Below are 17,751 nucleotides of genomic sequence, written 5' to 3'. Positions count from 1 at the left end.
AAAAAACAGGGAATGTTTCAGCTCAGGACCCTTCTTCAATCTGAAGGAGGATTCCCAACCTAACATGTCACCCAAGAAGGGTCCCGGCCCATAATGTTATTTGTTCATTCCATCCTCGGATGCTACCTGACCCACCTAGTTCCTCCTGCATTTTGTGGTTGGTCAACAATCAAAGCTTGGAAACCAGGAAGTAATTGCCACAATGCATCTTCCTAACATCAAACAAGAGAAACAACCAATAAAATGTTGAGCAGGTATAGTGTAGACTCTTGTCTAGCGAGGCTGTTTACACTAGATTCATATCAGCATTATGAATCAGGCCAACATTATGAGTACAAACATGTTTGATCATTCCGCTGCACCCAACATATATCTACAAAAACACACAGATCTCCATAGTCAAGTCAAACCAAGCAAAGTCAAGTTCATTGTCACGTGCACTTATACAGCGAGGTGCAGCTACAATTACAATTTTGCTTGTACAGAACTGTAAAGCACAGGAATGAACCCTTTGGCCCACAATGTTTGTGGACAACATGCCTAGCCCAACTGACCTCATCTACCAGCAAGTGATCCATATCCAAGTGCACTATCGTATCCATCACCACCTCTAATGGCAGCAAAACAACTTGCCCTGCATGTCTCCATTAAACCTTCCTCCCTCTCACCTTATAGCTGTCAAAAAGGTTTTTGATACATTGGCCTTCATCAATCAGAGTATTGAGTATAGATGCTGGGAGATCATGTTGCAGTTGTGTAAGACGTTGGTGAGACCGCATTTAGAGCATTGTGTTCAGTTCTGGGCAGCGTGTTATGGGAAAAATGTTGTCAAGCTGGAAAGGGTACAGAGAGGATTTACGATGATGTTGTCAGGACTAGAGGGTGTGAGCTATAGGGAACAGTTGAGTAAGCTGAGACTCTACTCCCTGGAGCATAGGAGGCTGAGGGGTGATCTTATAGAAGTGTATAAAATCATGAGAGGCATAGATTGGGTAGATGCACAGAGTCTCTTGCCCAGAGTATGTGAATCGAGGACCAGAGGACAGGGTTTAAGGTGAAGGGGAAAAGATTTAATAGGAATCTGATGGGTAACTTTTTCACACAAAGGGTGGCTGGTGTATGGAACAAGCTGTCAGAGGAGGTAGTTGAGGCTGGGACTATCCCAACGTTTAAGAGCCAGTTAGACAGGTACATGGATAGGACAGGTTTGGAGGGATATGGACTAATTGCAGGCAGGTGAGACTAGAGTAGCTGGGACTGGTTTGGGCAAGTTAGGGTGAAGGGCCTGTATCCACACTGTATCACTCTATGCCCTCTAGTGTTAGGCATTTCTAAAAAAGTTCAGACAGTCTACCCTATCTATGCTTCTCATAATTTTATATACTTCTATCAGGTCTCCCCTCAACCTCTGAGTTTCCAGAGAAAATAATCCATCCAGCTTCTCCCTGTAGCTGAAACCCTATACGCCAGGCTACACTCTGGTAAACCTCCTCTGCAGCCTCTTCAATGTTCTCACATCGGGGTAGCTAGAACTGTACGCAATGCTCCAAATGTGGCCTAACCAAAGTCCTATAGAGTTGCATCAAGACTTCCTGTCTCATATATTTAATGCCCATAGCAATGAGAGATTACAGGGTTTGGGCTTATTATTGTCATGTGTACCAAAGTACAGTGAAAAGCTTTGTTTTGCATGCTATGCTATCAAATACACTCAAATTAAACTCAAGGAGCCTAGGAAGGGCAAAGGGGAAGATACAGAGTGCAGAATATAGTTCTCAGCATTGTAGCGCACCAGTTCCAGAGACAAAGTCCAATGTCGGAAGAGGTGAATCGGACAGCACTCTAGCTTATGGAAGGACCATTCAGAAACCTGACAGGGGAAGAAGCCGTTCCCGAGTCTGGTGGTGCATGCTGTCAAGCTTCTGTATCCTCTGTGTAACTAATGTCAGTGAATGTAGAATGCAAATATTTACAGTGCAAGAAGCCATTGTGTGCATGCTAACGCAGAAAAAACCTCTAATCCAATAGACAATAGGTGCAGGAGTAGGTCATTCGGCCCTTCGAGCCAGCCATTGCCATTCAATGTGATCAGTACCCCGTTCCTGCCTTATCCCCATATCCCCTGACTCTGCTATTTTTAAGAGCCCTATCTAGCTCTCTTGAAAGCAACCCGCCTCCACCACCCTCCACAGACTCACCACTCTCTGCGAGAAAAAGTGTTTCCTCGTCTCCGTTCTAAATGGCTTACTCCTTATTCTTAAACTGTGGCCCCTGATTCTGGACTCCCCCAACATCAGGATCATGTTTCCTGCCTCTAGCGTGTCCAAACCCTTAACAATCTTATATGTTTCAATGAGATTTCCTCTCATCCTTCTAAACTCCAGAGTGTACAAAGTGTACAGAGAATCCAACCCCATCTCCCAGCACTGTGTCCATAGCTGTGCAGGCCATGGCTTGTCAAATACCGTCTGATAGAGTCAAGGGTGTTTAATTGCCATATGTACTGGAACAGTACAATGAAATTCTTATTTACTACAGCTTAAGAGGCTTGTAAATGCAACAACATTCAGATAACATGATAATCAAAAATACAAATCAGTGACCATATTAGTTCAAAATCCATAGTACAACCGAAGACAGTCCATAGAAGTCCATGGTTGCTGAGGTTATTGTTGTGTAGTGTTCATGAGTGTGATGCTTTTGAATGCTATAAATAACATTTTACTTTCAAGAGTAAAGGATTGCAGAATCACTGATACAGAGTGGATGATAATTAGAAAAGCAACCACAAAACCGAGAATAATCTGAAGGAATCATGCATCCATCTTTCCATCAAATGGAAACAGATCCTTTGGCCCACACGACCAAACGTTCACATTAGTTCTACATTACCCCATTGTACCATCCATACCCTGCACACTAAAAGCCAATTAACCTACAAACCCACACGACTTTGGGATATGGGAAGATGTTAGAACACCCAGAGAAAACCCACATGGTCACAGGGAGAACGTGCAAACTCCATACACAGACAGCACCCAAGGTCCGAGTCTCTGGCGCTGTGAGGCAGTGGCTGTACCAGCTGTGCTGCCCATACTTTTCTTTGGAACTTGCCACTGAACCAATCCTGGATCCATGTTGAAACACTCCCTCCGGTAGGGGCGGCACAGTTGCACAACAATAGAGTTGCTGCCTTATGGCGCCAGAGACCAGAGTTCCATCCTGACTAAAGGTGCTGTCTGTATGAAGTTTGCACCTTCTCCGTGACCGGGTGCTCCGATTTCCTCCCATACTCCAAAGACTCACAGCTTAGTAGGTTAATTAGCTTCAGTAAAGTTGTAAATGGTCCCTGGTGTGTAGGATAGTGCTAGTGTTTGGGGATCGCTGGTCGGCAGGGACTTGGTGGACTGAATGGCCTGTTCCCACACTGTATCTCTAAAGTCTAAAGATCCTGCTGTTAGTTTTTTGACCAGCCCGCCACATGGGAACTGTTCTTGAGCCTTGCTAAATCTATGTAGACTACATCAAGTGCACTCCCCAAGGGACTCTCCTTTCAGCCAAATTATTCAGATATAACCCTGCTTTGACAAACCAAGGCCAAACATCCCCAATTAATCTTTCTACAACATATATATTTTTAAATCTCACTCCCATAATCTTTCAGCCTAGAGTTATACATTGTGGAAACAGACACTTCAGTCCAACTTGCCCACACTGACCATCATGCCCCATCTATACGTCCCACCTGCATCTGTTTGGCCCATATCCCTTTTCTACCCATGTACTTATCCAAATGTTTTATTTAAATAAATTGACCTAAAAATAAATCACGTGGATTTTCTCCGGGTGCTCCACTTTCCTCTCACGCTCCAAAGATGTGCAGGTTTCTAGGTCAATTGGCTTTGTTAAAATTGTAAATTGTCTATTGTGTAGGATAGTGTTAGTGTACGGGCTGATGACTGGTCAGCACAGACTCGCTGGGCTGAAGGGCCCATTTCCACACTGTATGGCTAGGTACCTAGTTGTATTAAACCAAAGCTTCCCCATTTTGCCACATCTTGCCCCTGCACTCCACATCCCCAGTAAAGAGAGGTCTAGATTCATCACTCACCTTCTGTCCCCTAGAATCTCCCACTTAAATGCCTCCAATTGCCCTGGGCCCAATTACACCAACAAATAGCCGCATCTAGACCACTCTTGTCAAATCTCTCCTCGGTGAAATAAAATTCACCCTCCTCCACTCAAAACGAAACTGCAGGTGCTGGCAATAGGAAATCAAAACAGAAAGTGCTGGAAGATTAGGCAGCATTTGTGAGGGCTGGTAAAGTTGATGAACTGTCTCCCTCCATAGATGCTGCCCGATCTATTGAGTGTGTCTAGCATGTGGGGTGATAGGTTGAGAAGCAGATGGGGCCTGGTGTTGAGGTGGCACAATGGTAGAGTTGTTGCCATACAGCGCTAGAGACACAGGTTTGATCCTGACCACGAGTGCTATCTGTACAGCGTTTGTACATTCTCCCTGTGACCACATGGGTTTTCTCCAGGTGCTCTGGTTTCTTCCCACATTCCAAAGACATGAAGGTTAATCAGCTTCTGTAAATTGTGTGTAGGATAGAATTAGTGTACGGGTGATGCTGGTTGGCACAGGTTCAGTGGGCCAAAGGACCTACTTTCACATTGTATCTCTAAACTAATCAGCAGGGAGCTGCGGACTCGGGAGCTGCGGACTCCGGCTGCGGGAGGCGGCTGATCTGGAGGTCCGGGCCGCTGAGGAGGATGTTCACCGTCTGGGTTCGGCGTCGGCGTTCCACCAGCCTGGCGTGAGGGCCTGAACATCGGACCACCAGGGGCGGCGACTGCGGGTGCTAGGAAGGCCTCGACCACGAGTGAACATCTGGGAAGAACGGAGGGGAGGCTGGCTGGACTATGGTGCCTTCCTCACCTTGGTGCCACTGTGTTATGTTGTGTCGTGGACTTTCAGTGTTTGTGCTTTTTTTTAAATTCTATTTTATTTTTAATATGTTTTATTATTTATTAATTTTTATGATACTGCCTGTAAAGGGAAATTCATTTTGTTGTCTCTAACTGAGACAATGACAATAAATTTGAATACAATACAATACAATTATTGTCACATGTACTGAGATACCGTAGAAAAAATCTTTGTTAGCGTGCTGTTCAGTCAAATTGTACCATAAACGAGTACTATCATGCCATACACAAGTACAACAGGTAGTGCAAAGGGAGAAATATCAGAGTGTAGAATAGAGTGTTATTGTATTAGAGTTTTACAGTCAGAGAAAGTGCAGGTAAAAAAGTGCAAAAGAACACGAAGTGCTGGAATTAGTCGGTGGGTCAGGCAGAATCTCTGATGAACATTAATAGGTGATGTTTTGGGTCGGGATCTTTTTTCAGGCCAATCGCACCCTCCTACTCACCATGTTCTCCAGAGATGCTGCTTGATCTGTTGAGTTACTACAGCACTTTGTGTCCTTGTGTAGACCAGCATTTGCAGTTCCTTGTTTCTACTACAAAAAGAAAAAGTGCAAGGTCTGCAATTGGATAGGTTGGAAGATCGTGACTACACCCTAGCTTATGGGGTTACGATTTAGGAGTCTGACAGCAGCAGGGAAGAAGCTGTTCCAGAATATGATGGTATGTGCTTTCAAGCTTTTATATCTTCTGCCCCACAGGCGAGGGAAGAAGAGGGGATGACTGGGGCCCCAAGGGGTCCTTGGTTATGTTGGCTGCTTTCTGAAGCAGTATTCAACAGTTCTTTAGTGTCCCGTAGGCACAGCACATCAAAATTATTTTGCACAACCACAAAATGCAGTTACCACAATTTTGGCGCCTTTAAAAAAAAAAGTATGGAAGTGTATGGTGTAGATGGAGTTGATAGGGAGGAGTCAGCTCTGCAAGATCGACTGGGATCTAGTCACAACTAATTTCCTGTAGACTTGGGCAGAGCCATTGATTCACAGGCCCAATGATGGTAGGAGAGAGCTAGTCATCTCCAGAGTCTCATCGCAGCCTATTGCCCACCTTGTCCAAATTCACAAACCAGGAACATGGAATAGATTTTCACGACGTGTCAGCTACACCTGCCCGCATTATCCGAGTCACCGACTGTTTGCTATGCCCGATAGGTCTGGTGTGTGTCACTTGGATCAATAACGCTCACTAATGAGAAACAGGCGCCCGTCGCTTCACAGTACGTGGGAGGCAATGAACTAACAGGCACTCGCACGAGAAATATGGAGGATTTTTCCAATGGCAGCAATAAGTAATGAAGAAGCATTTACAATGCCATGGGGAAAACGTGGTGCAATGGAACTAAGTGAATGGATTGCAACAAAACCTACTCTGCTGGATGAGTCAATGCCATAAGTTACAATATGTCTAGACAGACAAGCATTCACACAATAGATAAGAGTGCACATTCAAATAATTTACATTTATGGGTTTCTATGCATCTATATTAGCCGCTCAAATCAATGCATTTGTCTTCCCTACTTCATAAACATTAGTCCCTTTGCAATATGAAAGATTAGCACATCAACTGCTTAAAACACATGGATTTACTTCTAACTCCACACAAAATCCCTGCTGAATAACCGATTGCAGCCACCCATCAGAGTTCTAGCTATTGCATGGTTGAAATTAAATGCATCTCTGCCGGGCTGCACAGTGGCGCAGATACTGCCTCACATCGCCAGAGACCCGGGTTCGATCCTTACTGTGAGTGCTGTCTGAACGGAGTTTGTACATTCTCCTTGTGACTGTGTGGGTTTCCTCCCTCATCCCATAGACGTGAAGGTTTGTAGGTTAATTGGCTTCTGTAAATTGTTCCTAGTGTGGAGTGAACTAGTGTATGGGCTGCTGGTTGGTGCAGACTCAGTGAACCAAAGGGTACCTCTAAACTAAACCATGGATAGGATAGGTTTAGAGGGATATGGGCTAAACGCATGCAGGTGGGACGAGTGTAGATGGGGCGTTGGTTGGTGTGGCAATGTTAGGCTGAAGGGCATCTTCCCCTTTGCTCTATCTTTTGTAGTCAACTTTGACCACAGCATTTATGTATGCCATACTATTTCACAAGTCGTAGGAACAGAATTAGGCTATTTGGCCATCGAATCTACTCTGCTAAACAAAGGTTTTCACTGTACCTTGGTACACACAACCATAATAAACTCCAACCCAAAGATGGTTGTGATTGGATGAGAAAGGTGGTATTACTTCCAAGAAGTGCAGTGGGATTGTCCATGTTTAAGAAGGAACTGCAGATGCTGGAAAATCGAAAGTAAACAAAAATGCTGGAGAAACTCAGCAGGTGAGGCACCATCTATGGAGCGAAGGAAATAGGCAAAGTCTCGGGTCGAGACCCTTCTTTAGACGTCTGAAGAAGGGTCTCGACCCGAATCGTTGCCTATTTCCTTCACTCCATAGATGCTGTCTCACCTGCTGAGTTTCTCCAGCATTTTTGTCTACCGTGGGATTGCCCATGGTGCCCTGGTCAAAAATACTAACACAGATAACATAATTACCGTTTGTTTGATCTTCTTTTCGGTAAATTTGCTATCATGTTGCTACGTGACACACAGGTGTAGGGTAGAGTGCGAACCGACTGGTTGTATTATAGTTTTGTTTCTTGAAGGCCAAAGAACGACAGAGGCGGCAGAAAGTGGTGGACACTGCCTGGTCCATCACATGTACTGAGTAATACACCATAGAAGGGATCTACAGGAAGCACTGCCTCAAGGAGACAGCCAGTATTATCAAAGACCCATACAACCACTGCCACCGTCTCATCTTGCTGTTACTATCAAGGTGGTACAGGAGCCTGGGAACCATGACCAGCAGGGTCAAGAAAAGATTATTTCTGATGCAAATGACTATTAAACACTTGACAACACAAATGGGTCTTTAATTGACTGTAGACAAAAATGCTGGAGAAACTCAGCGGGTGAGGTAGCATCTATGGAGCGAAGGAAATAGGCAACGTTTTGGGTCGAAACCATTCTTCAGACCTTTGGAAAGACACAAAGTACTGGAGGTGGCACAACAATAGAGTTGCTGCCTTACAGCGCCAGAGACCCATGTTTAATCCCGACTACAGGTGCTGTCCGTACAGTTTGTACATTCTCTCTGTGACCGCGGGGTTTTCTCTGGGTGCTCTGGTTTCCTCCCACACTCCAAAAATGTGCAGGTATCTAGGTTACACTCCAAAAATCTGCAGGTATTTAGGTTAATTGGCTTCTGTAAACGGTGTTGTCTGTAGGATAGAACTAGTGTATGGGTGATCATTGGACAGCGCAGATATGGAAGGCCGAAGGGCATGTTTCCACGCTGTATCTCCAAGATAAACAAACTAAAACTAAACTCAGTGGGCCAAGAAGCATCTCCGGAGAACATAAATAACTGACATTTCAGGTCAAGAGCCTTCTTCAGGCACAACCCAAAACATCACCTATTGATGTTCTCCAGAATTGCTGTCTGACCTTCCAGGTTACACCAGCATTTAGGCGTTATTTCTTGGTAAACCTGCACCTGCAGTTCATTGGTTGTACAGTCCACTCGTCCTTTCCCTTGTCTCCTCTATCGATATAGGTGCCATTCCCACAGCCCACCCTCTTCTTACCTGTCTCCAAGCTCTGGTTTTCTCTTTCGATATTCCAGAGACATTCTTCGCGCAGTCGTGCGACTTCTGACCAAACGTTGCACTCCTGATGCACGCACAGCACCTAGATACAATGCCCCATCATTACAACCTCAGAGACAATGTCCCATCATTACAACCTCAGAGACAATGCCCCATCATTACAACCTCAGAGACAATGCCCCATCATTACAACCTCAGAAACAATGCCCCATCATTACAACCTCAGAAACAATGCCCCATCAAAAAAACTTCAATGTTCAATCTCAGACAGCAGTCCCATTAAAAAAAAACAACCTCTAATGCAAAACTGTGGAACAACCATAAATGTTTTTCTTCTAAAAATAGACACAACATGCTGGACCAATGGTGGATGGCACGGTGGCGCAGCAATAGAATTGCTGCCTTACAGTGCGGGAAATACAGGTTCGGTGCTGATCACAGGTGCTTGTCTGTGTGGAGTTTGTCCATTCTCCCCATGGGTTTTCTCTGGGATTTCTGATTCCCTCCCACACAGGTTTGTAGGCTAATCGGCTTCGGTAAAAATAGTAAATTGTCCCTAGTGAATGCAGGATAGTGCTAGTGTACGGGGATCACTGGTCGGCGAGGATTCGGTGGGCCAAAGGGCCCATTTCCACATTGTATCTCTAAAATGCTACAAAATTAAAAAATTAAAACTCAGCGGGCCTCGGCAGCATCTCGGGAGAAATAGGACAGGTGACACTTTGGGTTAAAAGTGTCTTCAGACTGAAAGTGGTGGGGGGGGGGGGGGGGGAAGACAGACCTTGTTAATTATCTGTGAGTTACCACACCCAAAGGTAGGCAGCTGATACATGAGGCTGCCTCCATTGGACAAAACCTATCCCTATTGTGCGAGGGTTGCAGTCGCTGGCAGCTTTGCCCCACAAACTTAATCTCATGATAATCAGTAAAGCACTCAAATGTGTCATCTTTACCCACCAAGTTCCTGTGTGACAATAAAGCCTGCAAATGGGGAAACGGAGTCGATTCTCTGTTTTGGAAAGGAAACGGGGCGAAATGCTGTAAGGACAGTGCAGAGGAATGAGGTGAATTAGACTGGACAGTCAGATGACAGCACAGCCACAGTGGGCCAACTCCCCAAAGAAGACAGAAGGTCCTCCCAAACATTGAATGGTCCAAATATGGACACAAAGTGCAGAAGTAACTCAGCAGGTCTCTAGAGAAAGGGTTCCAAACCAAAACATCACCTATCGATGTGTTCAAGAAGGAACTGCAGATGCTGGAAGATCGAAGGTACACAAAAATGCTGGAGAAACTCAGCGGGTGCAGCAGCATCTATGGAGCGAAGGAAATAGGCGACGTTTCGGGCCGAAACCCTTCTTCAGACTGATGGGGGGGGGGGGGGGGGAGAAGGAAGGAAAAAGGGGGGAGGAGGAGCCCGGGGGCGGGGGGATGGGAGGAGACAGCTCGAGGATTAAGGAAGGGGAGGATACAGCAAGGGCTAGCAAAACTGGGAGAATTCAACGTTCATGCCATCCGGACGCAAGCAAGCCAGGCGGAATATGAGGTGCTGTTCCTCCAATTTCCGGTCTTGCTCACTCTGGCAATGGAGGAGACCCAGGACAGAGAGGTCGGATTGGGAATGGGAGGGGGAGTTGAAGTGCTGAGCCACCGGGAGTTCAGGTAGGTTATAGCGGACTGAGCGGAGGTGTTCGGCGAAACGATCGCCCAACCTCCGCTTAGTCTCCCCGATGTAAATCAGCTGACATCTAGAGCAGCGGATGCAGTAGATGAGGTTGGAGGAGATACAGGTGAACCTTTGTCGCACCTGGAACGACTGCTTGGGTCCTTGAATGGAGTCGAGGGGGGAGTGAAGGGACAGGTGTTGCATTTCTTGCAGTTGCAACGGAAAGTGCCCGGGGAGGGGGTGGTACGGGAGGGAAGGGAAGAATTGACAAGGGAGTTGCGGAGGGAGCGGTCTTTGCGGAAGGCAGACATAGGGGGAGATGGGAAGATGTGGCGAGTGGTGGGGTCACGTTGGAGGTGGCGGAAATGGCGGAGGATTAATTGTTGTATTTGCCGGCTGGTGGGGTGAAAGGTGAGGACTAGGGGGACTCTGCCCTTGTTGCGAGTGCGGGGATGGGGAGAGAGAGCAGTGTTGCGGGGTATGGATGAGACCCTGGTGCGAGCCTCATCTATGGTGGCGGAGGGGAATCCTCGTTCCCTGAAGAATGAGGACATTTCCGATGCCCTGGTGTGGAACGTCTCATCCTGGGAGCAGATGCGGCGTAGGCGGAGGAATTGGGAGTAGGGGATGGAGTCTTTACAGGGGGCAGGGTGGGAAGACGTGTAGTCCAGATAGCCATGTGAGTCAGTTGGTTTGTAGTGTATGTCGGTCAGAAGTCTGTCCCCTGCGATGGAGATTTTCCCGGCAGACCCATTGTCTCTGCTTGTTCGTGCCCCACCGAACTCATCTCCACATACCTTGACTCCATACTATCCCCCTTGGGCAAATCCCTTCCCACCTATGTTCTAGACACCTCAGACACTCTCCGCCGCCTCCGCGCAATCCACTCTCTAGTTCCTCACCCCCTCATCTTCACCATGGATGTCCAGTCACTCTACACCTCCATCCCCCACCAGGATGGCCTCAAAGCCCTCCGGTTCTTCCTCGACCAGAGGAGCAACCTATACCCAGCCACTGACACCCTCCTCCGCCTAGTTGGTCCTCACCCTCAACAACTTTACGTTTGACTCCTCCCATTTCCTCCAAACACAAGGCGTAGCTATGGGCACACGCATGGGCCCCAGCTACGCCTGCCTCTTTGTCGGGTACGTTGAACAATCCTTGTTCAATACGTACCAGGGCCGCATCCCTGACCTCTACCTCCGTTACATTGACGACTGCTTTGGGGCCACCTCCTGCACCCACACACAAATGACTGACTTCATCCACTTCACCACCAACTCCATCCGGCACTCCAATACACCTGGACCATTTCCGACACTTCCCTACCATTCCTTGACCTCACCATCTCCATCGCAGGGGACAGACTTCTGACCGACATACACTACAAACCAACTAACTCACATGGTTATCTGGACTACACGTCTTCCCACCCTGCCCCCTGTAAAGACTCCATCCCCTACTCCCAATTCCTACGCCGCATCTGTTCCCAGGATGAGACGTTCCACACCAGGGCATCGGAAATGTCCTCGCTCTTCAGGGAACGGGGATTCCCCTCATCCACCATAGATGAGGCTCGCACCAGGGTCTCATCCATACCCCGTAACACTGCTCTCTCTCCCCATCCCCGCACTCGCAACAAGGGCAGAGTCCCCCTAGTCCTCACCTTTCACCCCACCAGCCGGCAAATACAACACATAATCCTCCGCCACTTCCGCCACCTCCAACGTGACCCCACCACTCGCCACATCTTCACATCTCCCCCTATGTCTGCCTTCCGCAAAGACCGCTCCCTCCGCAACTCCCTTGTCAATTCTTCCCGTACCACCCCCTCCCCGGGCACTTTCCGTTGCAACCGCAAGAAATGCAACACCTGTCCCTTCACCTCCCCCCTCAACTCCATTCAAGGACCCAAGCAGTCGTTCCAGGTGCGACAAAGGTTCACCTGTATCTCCTCCAACCTCATCTACTGCATCCGCTGCTCTAGATGTCAGCTGATTTACATCGGGGAGACTAAGCGGAGGTTGGGCGATCGTTTCGCCGAACACCTCCGCTCAGTCCGCAATAACCTACCTGAACTCCCGGTGGCTCAACACTTCAACTCCCCCTCCCATTCCCAATCCGACCTATCTGTCCTGGGTCTCCTCCATTGCCAGAGTGAGCAAGACCGGAAATTGGAGGAACAGCACCTCATATTCCGCCTGGCTTGCTTGCGTCCGGATGGCATGAACGTTGAATTCTCCCAGTTTTGCTAGCCCTTGCTGTCTCCTCCCCTTCCTTAACCCTCGAGCTGTCTCCTCCCATCCACCCGCCCTCGGGCTCCTCCTCCTCCCTTTTTCCTTCCTTCTCCCCCCCACCCCCCATCAGTCTGAAGAAGGGTTTCGGCCCGAAACGTCGCCTATTTCCTTCGCTCCATAGATGCTGCTGCACCCGCTGAGTTTCTCCAGCATTTTTGTGTACCATCACCTATCGATGTTCTCCAGAAATGCTGCTTGACCTGCCAAGTTACTCCAGCACTGTGTCCTTTTTGGTAAATCAGCATCTGCAGTTCCTCGTTTTCACACAAGGACAGACAGTAACAATGCTTTTCTTACTGTAGGTCTATGATCAATGGAATTCCGCAAGGATCTGTTGTTTGTGATATATACACCAATAAAATGCAGACCGTCCGATTAACAAGTTTGCATATGATACAGTAAATGGTGTTATGGGGAACGGGAAAGGTTGTCAAAATATTCAGCAGGATTATAGATATTGTGTGGGAACTTGTGTGGAGAAATAAGAGATGGAGTTTAATTCAGCCAAGAGTGTGGGAGGATGCATGGGGCGGGGGGCGGGAGGGCATCCAATGCAACTTTACATTGGCAGGATTCTTGAAAGAGCTTTCAAAATGTAGCAACATAACTGGACAGGATGGTAAAGAAGGTGTATGACACACTTGACTTCATCCAGGGCATTGAGTACAGGAGTTAGGAAATCAAGTTGCAGCTTTATAGCTTTGGTTAGGCTACATTTGGGCAGCAAGTTGGCGCAGCAATAGAGTTGCTGCCGCACAGCACCAGAGACCTGGGTTCGATCCAGACTATGGGTGCTGTCTGTATGGAGTTTACACGTTCTCCCTGTGACGACGTGAGTTTTCCCCAGGTTTTCTCCCACACTCCAAAGTGGGTTTTCCCCAGGTTTCCTCCCACACTCCAAAGTCATGCTGGTTCGTAGGTTAATTGGCTTCAGTAAATACTGTAAATTGTCCCTAATGTGCAGGATAGCGCTAGTGTATGGGGGGGGGGGGGGGGGGGGTGATCACTGGTCGGCGCGGAGCCGATGGGCCTCATTCTGCGCTGTATCTTTAAATGAAGCTACTTTTGGAGTACGGAGTGCAGTTCTGTTCAACACTACAGGAAAGTCGTGGAGGCTTAGGAGAAAGTTCAGAAGAGGTTCACCAGGATGTTGCCTGGGTTGGGGTTCATTAGCCAAAAGGCAAGATCGGAAAAACTTTGATTGCTTTCTCTGGAAGCCGAGGAGTGACCTGATGGTATATAAAATGATGAGAAGCAAAGATAGACTTTAACCATCTGTCCTTTCACCCAGGGCAAATATGTCAAATATTAGAAAGATACAGGGAAATTAAAGTGAAACAGGGAAAGCTTACAGGAGATCTGTGGGGCACATTGTATTTAGAAACAGTGATAGGTGCTTAGAGCAGACTGCCAGGGAAAGTGGTGGAAGCAAATACCACAGTAGTTTTTAATAGGCATTTACATGAACAGGATGGGAACAGAGGGCTATGAACCATGTGTAGGCCGATGGGATTTGTTTAAATTGGCATCAAGGTCAGAGCAGACATTGTGGCTGAGTGGTCTATCCCCCTGTTGTTCTGATAGAAAAATAAAGCACGGAAACAGACCATTCAGCCTATCGCGTCCACGCTGACCATCGATCACCCATGTTCTATATTATCCCACTTTCTCATCCACTCCATACACATTAGGGGCAATTTACAGTCAATTAACCTATAAACACACGTCTTTGGGATGTGGGAAGAAACCAGGGCACCCAGAGGAGATCCACGTGGAAGGGCCATTCAGAAGCCCGATAACAGAGGGGAAGAAGCTGTTCCAGAGTCTGGTGGTGCACAAGCTTCTGTACCTTCTGACAGACGGGTGCAGGAAGAAGAAAGAATGACCGAGTTCAATAAGTCTTTCATTATATTGGCTACTTTTCCCGAGCCAGCGTGACTTGCAGATGGAGTCCATGGTGGGGAGTTTGGTCTGTTTGGAGATTGGATGGACTGGGCTACATCCACAACTCTTTGCAATCTCTCATAGTCTTAGGCAGATGCAACCCGACAGTGTGTTTTCTATAGTGCTCCTGGAGCAGTTTGTAAGATCCCTGGAGATATGCCAACAGGCAGCATCCATGGAGGAAAATATGAAGGATCCCAATTCAAAATGCCATCTTTCCATTTCCCATCACAGATGCTGCCTGACCCACCAAGTTCCTCCAGCACTTTGTGTGTTTTGGTCTAAGGAAGGGACCCTGCCCTAGACTTCCCACAGATTCTGCCCAACCCACCCAGTTTCTCCAACATCAAACTAACCCACTAGCGAAATACTAGAATTCCAAGTTCCACACCTGCAGCAACATTTTAAAATTGCTCCACTTAAAAAAGGGACAGATTTCCACCTGGTATTCCTTGGTTGTGAAATTAGATATTCTAAAGTACAACCATTAGAATCATTCTAAAATATTGGCATTCATCACTTACTAGAAACCCCCCATACAGTTATATCCTCACAGAGCCCCATCTCTTAAATCCATTCCACTGGTCTGATGTTGGCCATTCAGCCAATCAAGTCTACCTCACCATTCAATCATACCTGATCTACCTTTCCCTCTCAACCCCGTTCTCCTGCCATCACCCCATAATACCCCTGACACCCTTACGAATCAAGAATCTGTCAACCCCCAACTTAAGAATATTCATTGACGGCTCCACAGCCGTCTGCGGCAATGAATTCCAGACTCACCACACTCTGATGAAAACAAAAATTTCCTCATCTCATTCCTAAAGGTACATCCTTTCATTCTGAGGCTATGGCCTCTAGTCCTAGACTCTCCCACTAATGCAAACATACTCCACATTCACTCTATCCAGGCCTTTCACTATTCAGTAAGCTTCAACATGTCTCCATATCGGTCTCCCTCTCCCCGACTCTCAATCTGAAGGGTGCCCACCCAAAACGTCACCCATTCCTTCTATCCAGAGATGCTGCCTGTCCCACTGAGTTACGCCAGCATTTTGCCTGTGTAAACCAGCATCTGCAGTTCCTTCCTACAAGTTTCAATGAGGTCCCCCCCTCCCAGATCCAATCCTAGGATCTCCGTATTTCAAATCCTATCTCAGTGGTCTGACCCCTTGATCTCGGGGGTTTAAATACATTTCAGTGATTTGATTCTACCTCTGCTGAAATCAAATACTAGATATACAAACGACGAAGCTTTCAATCGAGTCACCCCACTCCAGTTTTATAAACGTAAGCATTGACTTACCCGGGGGATGGGGAACTGGGTTAGGAGGATTAGGAGTAGCGCGGAAACTTGGGCGAAGTTCATGCCTCAGACACACTCCGTCCCAGAACTTGCGGTGGGTGCTGCCTCAACACTCCGTCGCAACTCCGGCCACTTCAGTGAGAACGGGAGCGATTCTCCGGGAATGTTAGAGCGCACTCCTTCCCCGGCATTTGATCTGTTGGAAATGGAAAATAAATGAAAGACATGCTTATTTATGTTGGCCAGAAGCGTTTGAAACTACTGCAGCTTCTACAAGTCGCTGGATACATCTTCACCACTCCATCCTGCGCTCTCCAAGTGGCCAGAGCCACTAGTTATATTATCCCTGGGTTTGATCGACAACGGTGGTGACCATCCAGGAAACAGGATGCGTTGCCGTTCACCAATAGCAGCGCGGTAATGGGGAGGGGATGTCAGGTACCTGACTCCAACTCACCCGCACGGCAATGCATTCAGTGGAGTTACACAGCATGGAAACAGCCCCTTCGGCCCAACTGGCCCATGCCGACCAACATGCCCCATCTACACTCGTCCCACCTGCCTGCGTTTGGCCCGTATCCCTCTAAACCTTGCCTAGCCATGCCCCTATCCAAGTGTCTTTTAAATGCTGTGATAGTACCTGCCTCAACTACCTACTCTGGTTGCTCGTTCCATACACCCACCACCCTCTCATGTTTCTAATAAATCTTTCCTTTCTCACCATCAACTTCTTGATCCCACTATTCTGGGTAAAAGACTGTATTCATCCTATCTGTTCTCCTCATGATTTTATACACCTATATAAGATCGCTCCTCACCTCCTGCGCTCCAAGGAATAAAATCTTTGCCTGCCCGGCCTCTCCCTGTGGCCCAGGCCCTCAACACAAGCACACAGTGGGGCAGCACAGTGGTGCAGTGGTAGAGTTGCAGCCGTACGGCGCCAGAGACCAGGACTCAATCCTGACTCTAGGTGATATTTGTACAGAGTTTGTACGTACTCCCATGGGTTTTCTCCGGGTGCTCCGTTTCCTCCCGCATTCCAAAGACGTACAGGTTTTTATGTTAATCAGCTTCTGTAAATTGAAAATTATCCCTAATGTGTAGGATGGTGCTAGTGTTCGGGGAGATCGCAGGTTGGCGTGGATTTGTTGAGCTGAAGGCCTCATTTCCATGTTATCTCTCCAGCTTTTTGTGTCAACCTTCATTTTAAACCAGCATCTGCAGTACCATCCTACATACAGTGTACAGACACAGGATAAAGGGAATAATATTCAGTGCAAGGTAAAGTCCTGTAAAGTCAGATTAAAGGTAGTCCAAGGGTTACCAATGAGGTAGATTGTAGGTTAGGACCGCTCTAGTTGGTGCCAGGACGGCTCAGTTATTTGATAACAGCTGGGAAGAAACTGTCCCTGAATCTGGAGATATGTGTTTTCACACTTCTGTACCTCTTGCCTGATTGGAGAGGGGAGTAAGACTGGTTCTTGATTATCATGGTGGCCTTGCCGCGGCAGCGTGAAGTGTAGATGGAGTCAATGGAAGGGAGGTTGGTTTGCATGATGGTCAAGTATGCAAAGAGTCGCCACAAAGTTACCTGAAGAATAGCGGCCCCAGCACCGACCCTTGCGGAACACAACTAGTCACTGGCAGCAAACCAGAAAAGGTCTTCATTAAAAGCGTGAGCATTTGCTGCAGATAATAGCGCAAGGAGCCGTCTTTCACTTTACACGGGCACCAAGATATTCAACATTGGGAAGGGTGCGTGTCCCTGTCCGAATGACCCTTTGTGCGAAATTCCCTGTGTCTAACCACCCTCCACTCTGCACAGTCTGAGATGCTGCTTTTGTAATGATATAGTACATAGAACATAGTTACAGTT

At 47.4% G+C, this 17,751-nt stretch overlaps 1 protein-coding gene across 1 annotated transcript in view; it reads right to left on the bottom strand.

The window, feature by feature from the left end:
* LOC116987313 (vasoactive intestinal polypeptide receptor-like) overlaps positions 1-16,195 on the bottom strand; it is a 46,960-nt gene extending 30,765 nt beyond the window's left edge. Inside the window, exons 1-2 of the mRNA XM_033043240.1 lie at positions 15,876-16,195; positions 8,639-8,741 (exon numbers count right to left, since the gene is read on the bottom strand). Coding sequence (XP_032899131.1) covers positions 8,639-8,741; positions 15,876-15,938 — 166 coding nt within the window. The 5' untranslated portion in view covers positions 15,939-16,195. The remainder of the gene's footprint in view (positions 1-8,638; positions 8,742-15,875) is intronic.
* Between the last annotated feature and the right edge of the window lie 1,556 nt (positions 16,196-17,751).

This window comes from Amblyraja radiata, chromosome 2 (assembly GCF_010909765.2).
Source record: "Amblyraja radiata isolate CabotCenter1 chromosome 2, sAmbRad1.1.pri, whole genome shotgun sequence".
NCBI lineage: Eukaryota > Metazoa > Chordata > Chondrichthyes > Rajiformes > Rajidae > Amblyraja > Amblyraja radiata.
Note: the sequence above shows the minus strand (reverse complement) of the source record. Positions and strands in the feature narration are given on the sequence as shown.